This window comes from Cherax quadricarinatus, chromosome 30, assembly GCF_038502225.1.
Source record: "Cherax quadricarinatus isolate ZL_2023a chromosome 30, ASM3850222v1, whole genome shotgun sequence".
In the NCBI taxonomy this organism is placed as follows: domain Eukaryota; kingdom Metazoa; phylum Arthropoda; class Malacostraca; order Decapoda; family Parastacidae; genus Cherax; species Cherax quadricarinatus.
The window spans coordinates 25,391,348-25,408,904 of record NC_091321.1 but is presented as its reverse complement, the minus strand read 5'-3'; the positions used below and the strand labels follow the sequence as shown (position 1 = coordinate 25,408,904).

The 17,557-nt window shown below is 39.2% G+C and overlaps 1 protein-coding gene across 8 annotated transcripts in view; it reads right to left on the bottom strand.

The window, feature by feature from the left end:
• Window positions 1–15,992, bottom strand: part of Dhps (Deoxyhypusine synthase) — a 94,458-nt gene extending 78,466 nt beyond the window's left edge. Inside the window, exons 1-3 of one of the 8 annotated variants that reach the window (XM_070090031.1) lie at window positions 15,797–15,992; window positions 4,195–4,277; window positions 1,992–2,101 (exon numbers count right to left, since the gene is read on the bottom strand). In XM_070090031.1, the coding sequence (XP_069946132.1) occupies window positions 1,992–2,101; window positions 4,195–4,277; window positions 15,797–15,942 (339 nt within the window). In that variant the 5' untranslated portion in view covers window positions 15,943–15,992. Of the gene's footprint in view, window positions 1–1,991; window positions 2,102–4,194; window positions 4,278–15,237; window positions 15,480–15,511; window positions 15,596–15,796 lie in introns of those variants that run through there. The other 7 variants (XM_053782042.2, XM_053782035.2, XM_053782037.2 and 4 more) reach the window with 7 other exon arrangements.
• Between the last annotated feature and the right edge of the window lie 1,565 nt (window positions 15,993–17,557).

Here is a 17,557-nt window from a genome sequence, read left to right as displayed (position 1 = left end):
AGTAGGCCTTAGACAAGGATGTGCGATGTCACCATGGTTGTTCAATATATTTATAGATGGGGTTGTAAGAGAAGTGAATGCTTGGGTGTTGGCAAGAGGTGTGGGATTAAAAGATAAAGAATCTAACACAAAGTGGGAGTTGTCACAGTTGCTCTTTGCTGGTGACACTGTGCTTTTGGGAGATTCTGAACAGAAGTTGCAGAGGTTGGTGGATGAGTTTGGTAGGGTATGTAAAAGAAGAAAATTAAAAGTGAATATAGGAAAGAGTAAGGTGATGAGGAGAACAAAAAAATTAGGTAACGAAAGATTGGATATCAGATTGGAGGGAGAGAGTATGGAGGAGGTGAATGTATTAAGATATTTAGGAGTGGATGTGTCAGCAGATGGGTCTATGAAAGATGAGGTGAATCATAGAATTGAAGAGGGGAAAAAGGTTAATGGTGCACTGAGGAGTCTGTGGAGACAAAGAACTTTGTCCATGGAAGCAAAGAGGGGAATGTATGAGAATGTAGTTATACTAATGCTCTTATATGGATGCAAAACATGGGTGGTGAATGTTACAACAAGGAGAAGGCTGGAGACAGTGGAGATGTCGTGTCTGAGGGCAATGTGTGGTGTGAATTTCATGCAGAGAATTCATGGTTTGGAAATTAGGAGGAGGTGCAGGATTACCACAATTATTATCCGGAGGGCTGAGGAGCGGTTGTTGAGGTGGTTCAGACATGTAGAGAGGTTGGAACAAAATAGAATGACTTCTGGTGTATAACTCTGTAGTGGAGGGAAGGCAAGGTAGAGGTTGGCCTAAGAAAGGTTGGAGGGAGGGGGTAAAGGAGGTTTTGTGTGTGAGGTGCTTGGACTTCCAGCAAGCATGCATGAGCGAGTTAGATACGAGCGAATGGAGAGAAATGGTTTTAAGGACTTAACGTGCTGTTGGGTAATATTTATGAAGGGATTCAGGGAAACCAGCAGACTGGACTTGAGTCCTGGAGATGGGAAGTACAGTGCCTGCACTCTGAAGGAGGGGTGTTAATGTTGCAGTTTTATAACTGTAGTGTAAAGCACACCTCTGGCAAGACACTGATGGAGTGAATGATAGCGAAACGTTTGCTCTTTCGGGCCATCCTACCTTTTTGGGAAATAGCCGATGTGTTAATAAAAAAAATAATTGTACTATTTAATAAGAATGCATTTGTACTGCAACTTTTTTAATATAAAAAAACATGACAAGCCAAACATGATGTGCAAATGGTGGCTTTTGTGTATAACTACCATATACTGCAATTTTACTTTTACTTTTTATATCTGAGATTCCTGACAAGCTATTGGAGTTTGAGCAGGATAATATTTTGTGAAGAGATTCAGGGAAACCGGTTAGCCAGACTTGAGTCCTGTATCCACTGATTCAGTATCTGCAGTTTCAGTTATCCACTGTTTTGCATAATAATGGCCCCAAAGTGCAAAGTAGAGAAGATGGCAGTTCTTCAAAGCTTAAAAGAAGCTGTAAAGTGCTTCCTATTAGTGAAAAAGTGATAATTCTCCACTTATTGTGCAGAATTTATCAATTAAACTTTATAGTAGGTATGCTACTATCCATGGTTTATAGTAGGGTTTGCTACTATCCATGGTTTCAGTATCCGTAGCAAGTCCTTGGAATGTATCCCCCACAGATACAAGGGTTGTACTATATTATTATTATACTGAATTCATGGGAAAGCCCTAATCTAATAAAAGTCATTCAGCACCTGGGGAATGGGATGTACTCAAGTTTAATTCAGGAACAGAGACAGTGACTTCAGTTCCTCAGCTTAAAATCTCCTCACCAGCATCAAAATTCCTCCCTCTTCTTTTGATGTAAACAAGTAGAGCAAAAGACAGTGGCTTGTTGCACTTCTTGTTTCATTAACATTCTTTGTTCACACATGGGTGGTGTATAACTGCCAGTGATAGTGATACATACAGAGAACACAAGAATATACAACACAAAAACATACCATCTTTTTAATTTCTTCCACTGCACAACCAAAGCTTGTTGCTTGAAAGCCAGAATATCTATATGTCTGGAAAAGTTCATGGTAGTTGATGCCATCATTGAAGTCATAACCTGGAGACATAATATAATACAGTACTCTATTAAGGTCTATAATCATCCTGTTATAACATATGAAACACTATACAGTGGACCCCCGGTTCGCGATGCTATCGGTATCCGATAAATCTGGTATCCGATGCATTATATCGCAAAAAATTTGCCTCGGTTCCCGTTATAAAACCCGGTATGCGATACGATTCTTACAAGACATGTCCATGTGTGGCCTGAACTGCCCCGTGTGTGCCAGTGTTTACATGCCAGCCAGTGTGCGCGCATCTAAGGATACATTCGGTACATTCCATATTATCCATATTATCACTGTTTTTGGTGCTTGTTTCTGCAAAATAAGTCACGATGGGCCCCAAGAAAGCTTCTAGTGCCAACCCTGTGGTAAAAAGGGTGAGAATTAGTATGGAAATTAAGAAAGATTTTGAAGGGTTTGGGGCTAACCCTGAGAAACCTATGCCAGTTGTGGAATCCATTGTGCCTACTTCAAAAATTAAGGAAATGTGTGCACAGTGGGTTGAACTGAAAACCTTCATGGATGAAAATCACCCTAACACAGTTATTGCAAGTCATGCTGGTGACTATTACACTGACAATGTTGTGAACCACTTTAGGAAAGTCTTAAAGGAACGAGAGGTACAGGCCTCTATGGACAGATATGTTGTGCGACAGAAGTCCAGTGACTCTCAAGCTGGTCCTAGTGGCATTAAAAGAAGAAGGGAAGTAATCCCAGAAAAGGACTTGCTACCTCAAGTCCTAATGGAGGGGGATTCCCCTTCTAAACAATAGGTTCAACACTCTCCCCTCCTCCCATCCCATCAATCATCACCAGATCTTCATTAAGGTAAGTGTCAATTATTCTATTGTTATTATTCTATTGTTATTGTTGTTATTGTAATTATTCTATTGCATTAAACTTAATATTTCATGTGGTAAAAGTTTTTTTTCATACTTTTGGGTGTCTTGCACAGATTAATTTGATTTCCATTATTTCTTATAATGAGCTCTCTTATGATGAGCTCTCAGGAACGGATTAATATCGCGAACCGGGGGTCCACTGTACTAGGATTAGGGCACAGTTAAATCTCTTTATTGGTAGGTGATATATTCCTGAGGCATGTGTGACTGTGAAAAAAATCTGCAAAAGTATGACAGACACATGAAACCGCTGTGCTTCTGTATATAAAATTTAGGTCAAATTAATTCAAAATACCTATAATGATGAGGGATTAACAATTATAGCTCATTTTCCAAAAAATCTGTTTAATATCTCAATGGAAATACCCATAGCAATGTGCAACATATTGGGCAGACTAAATCTAGGAGTAAAACTAATTAATAAACTAATTAATAAATATTTAACAATCAAGATAAGTTTGAATATAATACACGAGGTGCTGTTGTGGCCAATATCCAGGTTAGTGAATGAACTGACTCCTTAACATTTCCTCTGCTTCTTGGAATGTGTAGATATTGTCTTCTGCATCTGTAAGTTAGGCTCAGAGCTCCATAACACATCACAACTCCAATCTCCTACACACATACATATCTCTCAATTGTTTGAATTTGGCACTTATTCTGTCCTGCTATGCAACATTTCATATACTGTACCTGAAATTTTTTTGTTGCAGAATGGTTGAACAGTGCCCTAATTTAAGAGATAGCAAGTGCTACAACCACTGAAAAGTTTTGAAAATGGTGTGAATTTCAGGTAACTTCTGAAGAAGGTGCATTAAGAGACAACAGTAACTACAACTGTAGCTAGATATAAGTAATTACACAGTTAGTTTTTGCCCTGGTCATTCTGTTGCTGATTCTTGGGGCAACAGTAGTACACAGTAGAAGTTTGTAAGGTTTTCCTGTCATCTTGCATGTTCATGACACAAAGTTTTCTATACATTCTCTAGATATGGAATTTCACCTGCCTTTCAATGGCAATATTAAGATGCAGTAATAATAGCCACAACCAATGTTACATAAATCATTTTTACTTTCCTATATTTGCTGACTGGAGATACGTAACAAAAATATCCATAGAAAGAGTATGGTAGACAAAATAATACTTTGTGACTGTCATTAATAAAAGACCAGTAAAATACCTCTGACTGTAGGTGTTCCTTCTGGTACTGGTTCAGAGTGAACCAAAACTGCCTCCTTTGCTATATCTTTTTCTCCTTCCATCCTGCAAGCAATATACAGCACATCAATATTAATTTTAAGTATGCATGAAGATTCAAAATAAAAACTCATGCTTAATATTTGACAAATATACCGGTAAACAAATTATCATAAGTGGGTAAGAGAGAAGTGAAAGTTATTAAAGGAAAAGATAGTAAGGGTAAAATCTCAGCAACTATTGGGAGGATGGTGGGCTAGAGATAGTAAAGATAATGAAGAGTGTGTCAAAGAGGTATGGGGCAGATCTAAGAATATAGTTTTAGAGTGTGCAGCAGAAGTTTATGGGTATAGGAGGGTGGGCATGGGAGGTAGGAGGAGTGATTGGTGGAATGAAGAGGTAAAGAGGGTGGTGAGAAAAAGTTAGCATATGAGAGATTTTTGCAATGGAGAAATAATATACAGAGGGTGGAGTATACGAGAGTAAAAGAGAGCTTAAAAGGGGTGGTGGAGAGAGTGGGTGAGGTTTTATCAACAGATTTTGCTGAAAATAAGAAAAAAGTTTTGGAGTGAGATCAATAAGCTGATAAAACCTAAGGAACAAATGAATTTAACCCCTTGACTGTCGCAGTTGTATATATAAGTCACAGGAGATACCATGTTTGACGTATCTATACGCATAAATTCCAGCGGCTTCAAATCAAGCAGGAGAAAGCTGGTAGGCCCACATGTGAGAGAATGGGTCTCCATGGTCAGTGTGCACCATATAAAAAAAATTGGGGAGCCAGTGGTGCATTGTGGGAATGCCATTTCAGTCGTCCTTTTTCAGCATGTCTAGAGGTAAGAAATATGTGACTCCCCAGCAAATCTGGGACTCTTCTCTTCCCAAGTGATGCTCTAACACAGATGGAAGTGTCAGTGAAGATCAATTTCATGATTTTGAGGGGTTTGAGATCAAAGACAATGGAGGAGGAGGAGGAGGAGGAGGAGGAAGAAGAGGAGGAGGAGGAGGAGGAGGAAGAAGAGGAGGAGGAGGAGGAGGAGGAAGAAGAGGAGGAGGAGGAAGAAGAGGAGGAGGAAGAAGAAGAGGAGGAGGAGGAAGAAGAGGAGGAAGAAGAGGAGGAGGAGGAAGAAGAGGAGGAGGAGGAAGAAGAGGAGGAGGAAGAAGAGGAGGAGGAGGAAGAAGAGGAGGAGGAGGAAGAAGAGGAGGAGGAGGAAGAAGAGGAGGAGGAAGAGGAAGAGGAGGAGGAAGAGGAGGAGGAAGAGGAAGAGGAGGAGGAAGAGGAGGAGGAAGAGGAGGAGGAGGAGGAAGAGGAGGAAGAAGAGGAGGAGGAAGAGGAGGAGGAAGAGGAGGAGGAAGAGGATGAAGAGAAAAAAGAAGAAGAAGAAGAAGAAGAAGAAGAAGAAGAAGAAGAAGAGAAAGAAGAAGAAAGAAGAAGAAAGAAGAAGAAAAAAGAAGAAGAAAGAAGAAGAAGAAGAAGAAGAAGAAGAAAGAAGAAGAAGAAGAAGAAGAAGAAAATGTAATAATAATAATAATATGTTCCCTTGAAGCATGAAAAAAAGTCCACCCCATGACAGTGACAAGATAAGGGGAGCTAACATCTGATAAGAGCTGACGTTTAATGAGCATAAACGAGGGTGGGGGAGGGTGCAGCTGATAAGAAAAGATTAGATGACCATCGCCCTCCCTTTGTTTTTGCTGGTACACTAACATTTCTGTCTGTCTATTTGTCTGTCTACCAAGCTCCCTGTCTATCCGTCTAGCTCTCTGTCTCAGAGAGAGCCACAAGACTGTGTCATCATCACGTTTACTCACATCTTCAAGCAGAGTATAGCACTTTGTCTGGATTTTTTGGATTATCCTAGGTAGTTTACACTATGTATACTTGTATTTATGTGTACCTGTGAGACAGCGATAGACAGAGAGAAAGAGAGAGACAGATTGAAAGAGATAGAATGAGGGAGAAAGATAATTAGATAGAATGGAGGGGAAGCAGCATCCGACCCCACTGTTTTGACAGGCGGTAGGGGGAGTGAGTAATGAGACGATATGTCATTTTGACAGCTGCCAACTCCTGACTCAAAACAATCATAAGCCACACACTCGCACACAAGACAAGCTTGCTGAAGATAATAGCAGTTATATGAAAGTATCTAGTGACTATATATGTGTATATATATTACAGAAACCAGAAGGAAGAATGGAATGCAGGAATGAAGGAAGGACGAGATCAAAGGAAGGAAAAAAGTAAGGAAAGACGAAGGAATGTAGGAAGGAAGGTAGGAAAGGAATGCAGGTAGGAAAGGAATGCAGGAAGGATTGATGACACACGACCATTTACCTAGGATAACTACATAACACAACTGCCTGCTAATACTTTGAAGAAAACTGCTCAGACGAGGTATTTTGTCTTTGCACATAAAAAAATAACTTCCACAAAAATGCACACACACTGGTTTTATGTGTGAGGAGTGTAAAAACACCATTGTGTATGACACCATGTTTCAAAGAGTTACACAAGCTGCAGAACTTCTAAGAATATGTCCAGTGACTGTATATTGGTATATATACACCTACCATCCGATTTACGACCGAGTTCAGTTCCGAGAAACCAGTCGTAAGTCGAAATGGTCGTAAGTCGAACTTTACTACTGAATATCAACATAACATTTTTGAAATGACTTTATTTTATTGTCTTATATTGGTATTTCATGTTTTACTTTACTTTTTATGCTGTTAGTACTGTATTTTATACTGTAAGGTTTAGGAAAAACACTGTGTACAACACAAACACTTGTTTATTTCCCAGAAATTTGGCATAAAAAACACGGTCGTAAGTCGAGTCGTCGTAAGTCGAGCAGGTCGTAAGTCGGATGGTAGGTGTATTATAGAAGAATAGTAATAAACAATTTTTTGTATTATTTGTTTTTGTAAACAAGTTTTGTAAACAATATATTGATAATTATGTTTGTGTGCTTATTGTGTTGTATACAACGAGTGTATATATGTACATTGCACCTTACTTTGGTCTCACAGGCCACATAAGTTATGTGAAAAAATAAAATAGTGAAAAAAACAACAAACCTTCAAATACAAGTAAACCAAAGTTTACCTGGTGAGCGGCAGTCGCCGCTGTTGCCATACATGGCTCATTTTCTGCAAACTTCATGCCTCTATATCTGGGTAAGTACTGATGGGAAAATTATTTTTTTTTTTGGACTAAAACAATCAGAAAAATAATCTTAACATTTTCATAAGAAAAAATAGTTTTTTTTTTTTCAAATATTTTGCAACACTAAGAGACACTTCAGGATTGGGCCTTTCGACAGTCAAAGGGTTAATAGTTCAATTCAATTCAATTCAATTCAAGTTTATTCTCTATAATGGTTACAATGTTGGGTTTACAGGTTTTGGGTATTTTGTGGTTTACATGTTATAAAATACTAATTACAGAGGGGGCCACTAGGACACCTAGCATGGCTAGGCATTTCGAGCAGACTTAGATTAATTCTTAACATTAAATCCTTACAGATTTTAGTATTAAGGCTAAGTGACTACATCATAATTTGTGAGTTTAGCAATGTGAATGCTTTTGTTTTGGCACAATACAAGGTGTCTATATTTGAGTATCATAGGCAAACTTATGACTAGTTAGGATTTATTATTTTAAGATTAAGATTAGTATTTCTGGGTTATAGTCAGTGGGTGAGTGAGTGTGATTTTGAACCACCAGATGGTTATCATGTAGTTAGTTGTCGGGGTGGATCAGGGAGATAAGATGTTTTCTAACTGTAGTTTTGAAAGTGATGAATGTGTCTGCAGTTCTGGAGTTTTCAGGTAGGGTGTTCCAGATTTTAGGTCCTTTGAAATACATTGAATTTTTGTAGATTTAGTCGAACACGAGGAATGTCATAGAGATGTTTGTGTCTGGTGTTATGCCTGTGGATCCTGTCACAACTATCAAGAAAGTGTTTTAGGTCAAGGTTAATATTGGAATTTAAGGTCCTGTAGACATAGATTGCTCAGTAGTAAGTGTGGATGTTCTGAACAGGGAGTAAGTTTAGATCTATGAAGAGTGGGAGGGGGGTGTTGCCAGGGATGGGATTTAGTGATTATTCTTACTGTGGCTTTTTGTTGGGTTATTATTGGCTTTAGGTGTGTTGCTGCAGTTGAACCCCAAGCACAGATAGCATAGGTGAGGTATGGATATATAAGTGAATGGTATAGTGTGAGAAGGGCAGTTTGCAGTACATAGTATCGTATCTTGGAGAGGATCCCCACCGTTTTGACATTATACATGGTTGTACAAAGGAATATAATAGTTGGGTGTACATGCTAAAAACCCCTTTGTATGCAGAGTATTTTAGGCAAACTTAAAACTAACTTAAGATTAACCCCTTCAGGGTCCAAGGCCCAAATCTGAAGTGGTGCTCCAGTGTCCAAGAATTTAAAAAAAAAAATTTGTTATTTTTTCTTATGAAATGGTAGAGAATCTTTTTGTGAAGGTAATAAAACAAAAAGTACGAAATTTGATGGAAAATTGACGAAATTATGCTCTCGTGAATTTTGATGTGTCAGCGATATTTACGAATCAGCGATTTTGCCGACTTTGACTCCCATTTTAGGCCAATTACATTATTCCAGTCAACCAAATTCTTAGCTATTTCACAAGCATTACTTCTGTTCTATCGATTGAACACAAGAAATCGCCAAGTCAACTGTTTCAACTACAAATTAAAGTGATCGGAAATTGTTAATATGGCTAATTTAACACGAAGTTCAAAATATTCCAATTTCAAAATAGGGTCCAGAATAAACAATGTAGGTATTCCTGGAACTAAACTAACATTTTCTCTGTTCATTAGTTACGTTTTGAGGCTTTACAAATAAATTCCATTTTTATTTTTTATTCACATAATGAATTTTTATTCACACCAAAAAACAGAAGATTTACTGTTATGCAATACTCTAATAATTGTATAAATATCATCACCATATTTGTGAATGTATATTAGACCCACCAGCTGACGTGTATTAGACGTGTGAGGTCGTTTGTTTACTCTTGAATATCGGCAAAAATTTAACATTTCTGCTACTTTGAGCTCAGTTTCAAGCCATTTCCAGTGCTAAAACCAATCAAAATCATCTCTATTTCTGTAATATGTCTTCCATTCTATCAAATAAGACCAAGAAATCGCAAATACAACTATAAAAAACATACGAAAAAACACTGCAAAGTCGCTGTTTTAATCGAAAAATCATGATTTCAGTTTTTTTCTCTCATTATACACGGTGTGCTGCAGGATCTGTTTTTTGTGGTGCACACATACCACATAGATGTATTCTCTCATATCTAGGCCCAAATGTACCACTCACAGTTTATCAGAGTGAGCTGAACTCATGACGTAGATCTACGGTTTGGACCCTGAACGTAAAGCCGTAGATCTACGGGACGGACCCTGAAAGGGTTAATAAGGCAATAACAGTTCATATGGTCATTGGATGAGTTACAATGAGTACAAGAGAACTGAGTATTATTAGGTAATGCTATATGACTTTAGTAAGTCTAGTAGAGAAGTTCAGTAGAGAATAATTACACTATTGAATTAGTTTATAAAAATTACAGTATTACAATAGAACAATTTAAAACAATTTATAATATGATGTATGTATTACAATTTAGTACCATTTAAAAAATGAAATTTATCAAAATTTAAAATTTAATAAAAGGAAGGTGGAAGCAGAGCTGAAGAGAATATTTTGATGAAGAGTTGTTAAATGTTGATTAAGAAAGGGAGGCAGTGATTTCATGCAACAGGGATAAAAAGCCATTGTGAATGTGGGGAGCAGTAAGTGAGGCAGTGGGTAGAACGTAAGAGGTTAAAGCAGCTGGAATAGATGGGATCAAGACAAAATTATTAAGAGCAAGTGGGGATATAGTTTTGTAGTAGTTAGTGTATGTGTTCATCATGTGTAGAAAAGGGGAAGGGGGTAAGGTATTTATGGATTAGCAGAGGACATACATAGTTCCTTTGTATAATGGAAAAAGGGATAAAAGAGTGTAAGAATTGTAGGGAAATAAGTCTGTTGCATATATGTACTGGGTAAAGTGTATGGATGACTGTCAATAAACTTACACTTAATATAGACAAAACCTTTTACATTATGTTTGGGAATAAAGCAAGTGAGGTCCAACTAAACATTATGTTTAACATCCTTATCATTAAACATAAAGAGGGAAAATTTCTGGGTCTGCACCTTGACAGCAACTTGAAATTCAATACCCATATCCAACACATAAAAAAAAAAAGCATCTAAAACAGTTGGCATCCTCTCAAAGATACATTACTATGTACCACAAAAAGCACTACTTACATTATACTATTCTACCTCACCTATGCTATTTTTGCCTGGGGTTCCACAATGATAAATCACCTAAAGCCAATAATAACCCAACAAAAAAGCTGCATTGCAAATGATCACACAATCCACTGCTAGACAACACTCTCCCCCCCTCCCCCTACTCTTCAAAGACCTAAACCTACTCACTATACAAAACATTCACTCGTATTACTGTGCAATCTACATTTACAGAACGATCAATTTTAATATAAATCCCGACCTGAAGCACTTTCTTGACAATTGCAATAGGACCCATAGACACAATACTAGGCACAAAAATCTCTGACATTCCCCATGTCAGGCTAAATCTTTTCAAAAACTCAATGTACATAAAAGGGCCCAAAATCTGGAACTCTCTGCCAAAAATCTCCAGAGCCACTGGCTCACCTAGAATTTTTAGAACTACAGTTAAAAAACACCTTATCTTCTTAACCTATCCCAGCTCATCATAAATACAAACTAAAAACTATACATGCTTTGCTCAATATCATGATCATAGGTAAAACATCATAATCAATATGTATATACTTACTCTCAATATCTGTAAGCCTCTCAAATGTTAATCGTTCCACTGTGTCCACCTTAGATTAATAATCAAAATTGTAATTCTTCCCTACCAAACTTATTAAAGCCATACAGTATGAGCTAATAGAATATTCAATTCTCTTGTATTCATTGTAACTCACCTAATAACCTTATGTACAAAATTAACCTTAAGTTTGCCTGAAATTCTCTGCATATAAAGGGGCTTTTGGCATGTACACCTAATTGTTATACTCCTTTGTACATGTATCATGCTGAAATAAAATTATTATTATTATTATTATTATTAAAGAGTTAAGGGTAACACTGCAGAGGAACAGGTAGTTTTAGGAAGAGAAGAGGATGTATAGACTGAGTGTTTACATTGAAGTATGTAAGTAGACAATTCTTAAATAAAGGTAAGGAGCTCTTTGTTGGATTTATGATTATAGAAAAGACATATGATAGAGTGGATAGAGAAACATTATGACAGATGTTGTAAATATATGGAATACCTGGAGTTTACCTGGAGAGAGTTCCGGGGGTCAACGCCCCCGCGGCCCGGTCTGTGACCAGGCCTCCTGGTGGATCAGAGCCTGATCAACCAGGCTGTTACTGCTGGCTGCACGCACACTAATGTACGAGACACAGCCCGGCTGATCAGGAACCGACTTTAGGTGCTTGTCCAGTGCCAGCTTGAAGACTGCCAGGGGTCTGTTGGTAATCCCCCTTATGTATGCTGGGAGGCAGTTGAACAGTCTCGGGCCCCTGACACTTATTGTATGGTCTCTTAACGTGCTAGTGACACCCCTGCTTTTCATTGGGGGGATGTTGCATCGTCTGCCAAGTCTTTTGCTTTCGTAGTGAGTGATTTTCATTTGCAAGTTCGGTACTAGTCCCTCTAGGATTTTCCAGGTGTATATAATCATGTATCTCTCCCGCCTGCATTTCAGGGAATACAGGTTTAGGAACCTCAAGCGCTCCCAGTAATTGAGGTGTTTTATCTCCGTTATGCGCGCCGTGAAGGTTCTCTGTACATTTTCTAGGTCAGCAATTTCACCTGCCTTGAAAGGTGCTGTTAGTGTGCAGCAATATTCCAGCCTAGATAGAACAAGTGACCTGAAGAGTGTCATCATGGGCTTGGCCTCCCTAGTTTTGAAGGTTCTCATTATCCATCCTGTCATTTTTCTAGCAGATGCGATTGATACAATGTTATGGTCCTTGAAGGTGAGATCCTCCGACATGATCACTCCCAGGTCTTTGATGTTGGTGTTTCGCTCTATTTTGTGGCCAGAATTTGTTTTGTACTCTGATGAAGATTTAATTTCCTCGTGTTTACCATATCTGAGTAATTGAAATTTCTCATCGTTGAACTTCATATTGTTTTCTGCAGCCCACTGAAAGATTTGGTTGATGTCCGCCTGGAGCCTTGCAGTGTCTGCAATGGAAGACACTGTCATGCAGATTCAGGTGTCATCTGCAAAAGAAGACACGGTGCTGTGGCTGACATCCTTGTCTATGTCGGATATGAGGATGAGGAACAAGATGGGAGCGAGTACTGTGCCTTGTGGAACAGAGCTTTTCACCGTAGCTGCCTCGGACTTTACTCTGTTGACGACTACTCTCTGTGTTCTGTTAGTGAGGAAATTATAGATCCATCGACCGACTTTTCCTGTTATTCCTTTAGCACGCATTTTGTGCGCTATTACGCCATGGTCACACTTGTCGAAGGCTTTTGCAAAGTCTGTATATATTACATCTGCGTTCTTTTTGTCTTCTAGTGCATCTAGGACCTTGTCGTAGTGATCCAATAGTTGAGACAGACAGGAGCGACCTGTTCTAAACCCATGTTGCCCTGGGTTGTGTAACTGATGGGTTTCTAGATGGGTGGTGATCTTGCTTCTTAGGACCCTTTCAAAGATTTTCATGATATGGGATGTTAGTGCTATCGGTCTGTAGTTCTTTGCTGTTGCTTTACTGCCCCCTTTGTGGAGTGGGGCTATGTCTGTTGTTTTTAGTAACTGTGGGACGACCCCCGTGTCCATGCTCCCTCTCCATAGGATGGAAAAGGCTCGTGATAGGGGCTTCTTGCAGTTCTTGATGAACACGGAGTTCCATGAGTCTGGCCCTGGGGCAGAGTGCATGGGCATGTCATTTATCGCCTGTTCGAAGTCATTTGGCGTCAGGATAACATCGGATAGGCTTGTGTTAACCAAATTCTGTGGCTCTCTCATAAAAAATTCATTTTGATCTTCGACTCTCAGTCTGGTTAGCGGCTTGCTAAAAACTGAGTCATATTGGGGCTTGAGTAGCTCACTCATTTCCTTGCTGTCATCTGTGTAGGACCCATCTTGTTTAAGTAGGGGCCCAATACTGGACGTTGATCTCGACTTTGATTTGGCATAGGAGAAGAAATACTTAGGGTTTCTTTCAATTTCATTTATGGCTTTTAGTTCTTCCCGCGATTCCTGACTCCTATAAGATTCCGTTAGCTTAAGTTCGATGCTTGCTATTTCTATGACCAGTGTCTCCCTACGCATTTCAGATATATTGACCTCTTTTAGCCGCTCTGTTATTCTTTTCCGTCGCCTGTAAAGGGAGCGCCTGTCTCTGTCTATTTTACATCTACTCCTCCTTTTTCTTAGAGGAATAAGCCTTGTGCATACATCGAGTGCCACCAAGTTAATCTGTTCTAGGCATAAGTTGGGGTCTGTGTTGCTTAGTATATCTTCCCAGCTTATATCGGTTAGGACTTGGTTTACTTGGTCCCATTTTATGTTTTTTTTATTGAAGTTGAATTTGGTGAATGCTCCCTCGTGTCTAATCTCATTATGTCGGTCTGGGGCTCCACGCATACATGACTGAACCTCAATTATGTTGTGATCTGAGTATATTGTTTTTGATATGGTGACATTTCTTATCAGATTATCATTGTTAGTGAAGATGTCTAGTGTATTCTCCAGTCTAGTAGGCTCTATTATTTGCTGGTTTAAATTGAATTTTGTGCAGAGATTTAAAAGCTCGCGTGAGTGTGAGTTTTCATCAGAGCTGCCTCCTGGTGTTATTACTGCAACAATATTATTTGCTATATTCCTCCATTTTAGGTGCCTTAAGTTGAAATCCCCCAGGAGCAAGATGTTGGGTGCAGGAGCTGGAAGGTTTTCCAGACAGTGGTCAATTTTTAACAGCTGTTCCTGGAATTGCTGGGATGTTGCATCCGGAGGCTTGTAGACTACCACAATGACTAGGTTTTGGTTCTCGACCTTTACTGCTAAAACTTCCACTACATCATTTGAGGCATTTAGCAGTTCTGTGCAAACAAGTGACTCTGCAATGTACAGGCCAACCCCCCCCTTTTGCCTGTTCACTCTGTCACATCTGTATAGGTTGTAACCTGGGATCCATATTTCGTTGTCCAAGTGATCCTTTATGTGGGTCTCAGTGAAAGCCGCGAACATTGCCTTTGCCTCTGCAAAGGCCTCTGCATAGGCATAAGATAAGATAAGATTTTGTTCGGATTTTTAACCCCGGAGGGTTAGCCACCCAGGATAGCCCAAGAAAGTCAGTGCGTCATCGAGGACTGTTTAACTTATTTCCATTGGGGTCCTTAATCTTGTCCCCCAGGATGTGTCCCACACCAGTCAACTAACACCCAGGTACCTATTTGCTGCTAGGTGAACATGACAACAGGTGTAAGGAAACGTGTTGAAATGTTTCCACCCGTCGGGAATCGAACCCGGGCCCTCCGTGTGTGAAGTGGGAGCTTCAGCCACCAGGCCACAGGGCCACCCGAGGCAAGGAGACGTATGGCAGTCTTGGACAAAGATGTATGGGTGTCTGGGGGCAAGGAGACATATGGGTGTCTGAGGGAAGGAGATGGGAGTCTTGGGCAATGAGACATGCACCTGCTGTCCATTACCATCTACAACTATATTTACCCCAGCAAAAATGTCTCAGTGTTGGACTTTATTGGACCTTCCTTAGTTAAATCTATATATATTGTAGTACTTTGCGTCTATAACAGCTGTATGGTCTCAGGGCCACTGTAAGAAAAAAAAATTAACGAGAAGTATGCAAGACCTAAATAATAATAATAACTTACTTAGGTTAGTCTGGTGTTATGCAGCACTTCCTGGGAAAAAAGGACCTAGGCCCTCAGGAAAAATAAGCCACTGAGTGGCTTTTTTGGGGGGGTTATTATTCCTCCCGAGTTAGTAACCCGAATAAAGTCCGCTCTATTAAATACTTCGAAATTCTTGTATAAACAAGGACCCCAATGGAAATAAGTCACTCTGTCTGACTTTTTTGGGTTATCCTAGGTTCTCTACACATATGCTGCTATGTATGATAATTCTATGTAACTGTATTGTGTATACCTGAATAAATTTACTTACTTACTTACTTACACACGTCCGGCAAAACTCATGTGTCAAATTGTTTGTGCTCGCTTAATATAGTAATACTGAGATATATGGCTCGCTTTCCTTTGAATATTACCCAATTTGTTTTACAATATATATATATATATATATATATGATTCTTTTTGCTTTAATTAACATTTCTCTTTATTTAAAAAATCATCATCAAAATCCAGCTGTGGAAACAATTCACTGACTACAAATAAATAAATTCGTACACATGGTTAGTCATATTTTATTACCAGAAATTGCAGGGTGTTGATTCAGCTCTGGGATTACCTTTTTTTCTTATGCTAATGAATAAGAAAAAGTATTTCCAACAGACTAAAATTAATACACAACTGTTAAGCACTGCGGTAGACCGATTGTTACAGTTAACTACACCCATCCAACCTATATTTTAAAGCTACCCATATTTCTTTTATCATTGGCGCTACCCTGAAGTTTCCTGCACTCAGCTACAACTGTTACTAAACCAATACTTCCCTGTATCCCTTCTAAACTTAAACTGTCCAACTGGAAGTCATTGTTAGTCCTGTGTTAGCAAGGCTCTTGTAATACAGCGATATTTCAGCTGTTCAAAGTGCTATCAATAGCCACCCATTGGACTGTCGACAACAGGGCCATAATGTATGTGGAAACAATTTAATATAAGTTCAGTGTACATAACATACAAATTTTTAACAGGCACAGAGAGCATTATATTGATTTAACCTAAGATAACCAAGTAAACTCAAACCCCATTGGGCATGTATCCTTACACTTGCCGTCAGATAACCTGGAGTTTGTTAGGTAAGACACATATGCAACAGTTAGGTATCTTTATTTCGAAACGTTTCGCCTACACAGTAGGCTTCTTCAGTCGAGTACAGAAAAGTTGATAGAAGCAGAAGATACTTGAAGACGATGTAATCAGTCCATCACCCTTAAAGTTTTGAGGTGGTCAGTCCCTCAGTCAGGAGAAGAGCATTGTTCCATGGTATGAAACAATATGGAGATGAAGTGACAGGATGGAGCCTTATATAGCGCCAGGAGGTGAGACGTAGGTCACTAGGAGAGGTAAGAACTCAGATGTTGGGAGGACAGGTCCCTCTCAAATCCAGCCGTTCTCACTAGTAGAGGTTGTCGAAGTTGATTGTAGGTCTGTACCAAGATACCCTTGTGTTGCAGTGTCAGACAGATTGAACATTAAAATGGTATAAAATACCGACAGGTTGTTAGGTAAGACACATATGCAACAGTTAGGTATCTTTATTTCGAAACGTTTCGCCTACACAGTAGGCTTCTTCAGGCGCTATATAAGGCTCCATCCTGTCACTTCATCTCCATATTGTTTCATACCATGGAACAATGCTCTTCTCCAGACTGAGGGACTGACCACCTCAAAACTTTAAGGGTGATGGACTGATTACATCGTCTTCAAGTATCTTCTGCTTCTATCAACTTTTCTGTACTCGACTGAAGAAGCCTACTGTGTAGGCGAAACGTTTCGAAATAAAGATACCTAACTGTTGCATATGTGTCTTACCTAACAACCTGTCGGTATTTTATACCATTTTAATGTTCAATCTGTCAGACACTGCAACACAAGGGTATCTTGGTACAGACCTACAATCAACTTCGACAACCTCTACTAGTGAGAACGGCTGGATTTGAGAGGGACCTGACCTCCCAGCATCTGAGTTCTTACCTCTTCTAGTGACCTACGTCTCACCTCTTGGTGCTATATAAGTGCTCCATCCTATCACTTCATCTCCATATTGTTTCATTCCATGGAACAATGCTCTTCTCCAGACTGAGGGACTGACCACCTCAAAACTTTAAGGGTGATGGACTGATTACATCGTCTTCAAGTATCTTCTGTTTCTATCAACTTTTCTGTACTCGACTGAAGAAGCCTACTGTGTAGGCGAAACGTTTCGAAATAAAGATACCTAACTGTTGCATATGTGTCTTACCTAACAACCTGTCGGTATTTTATACCATTTTAATGTTCAATCTGT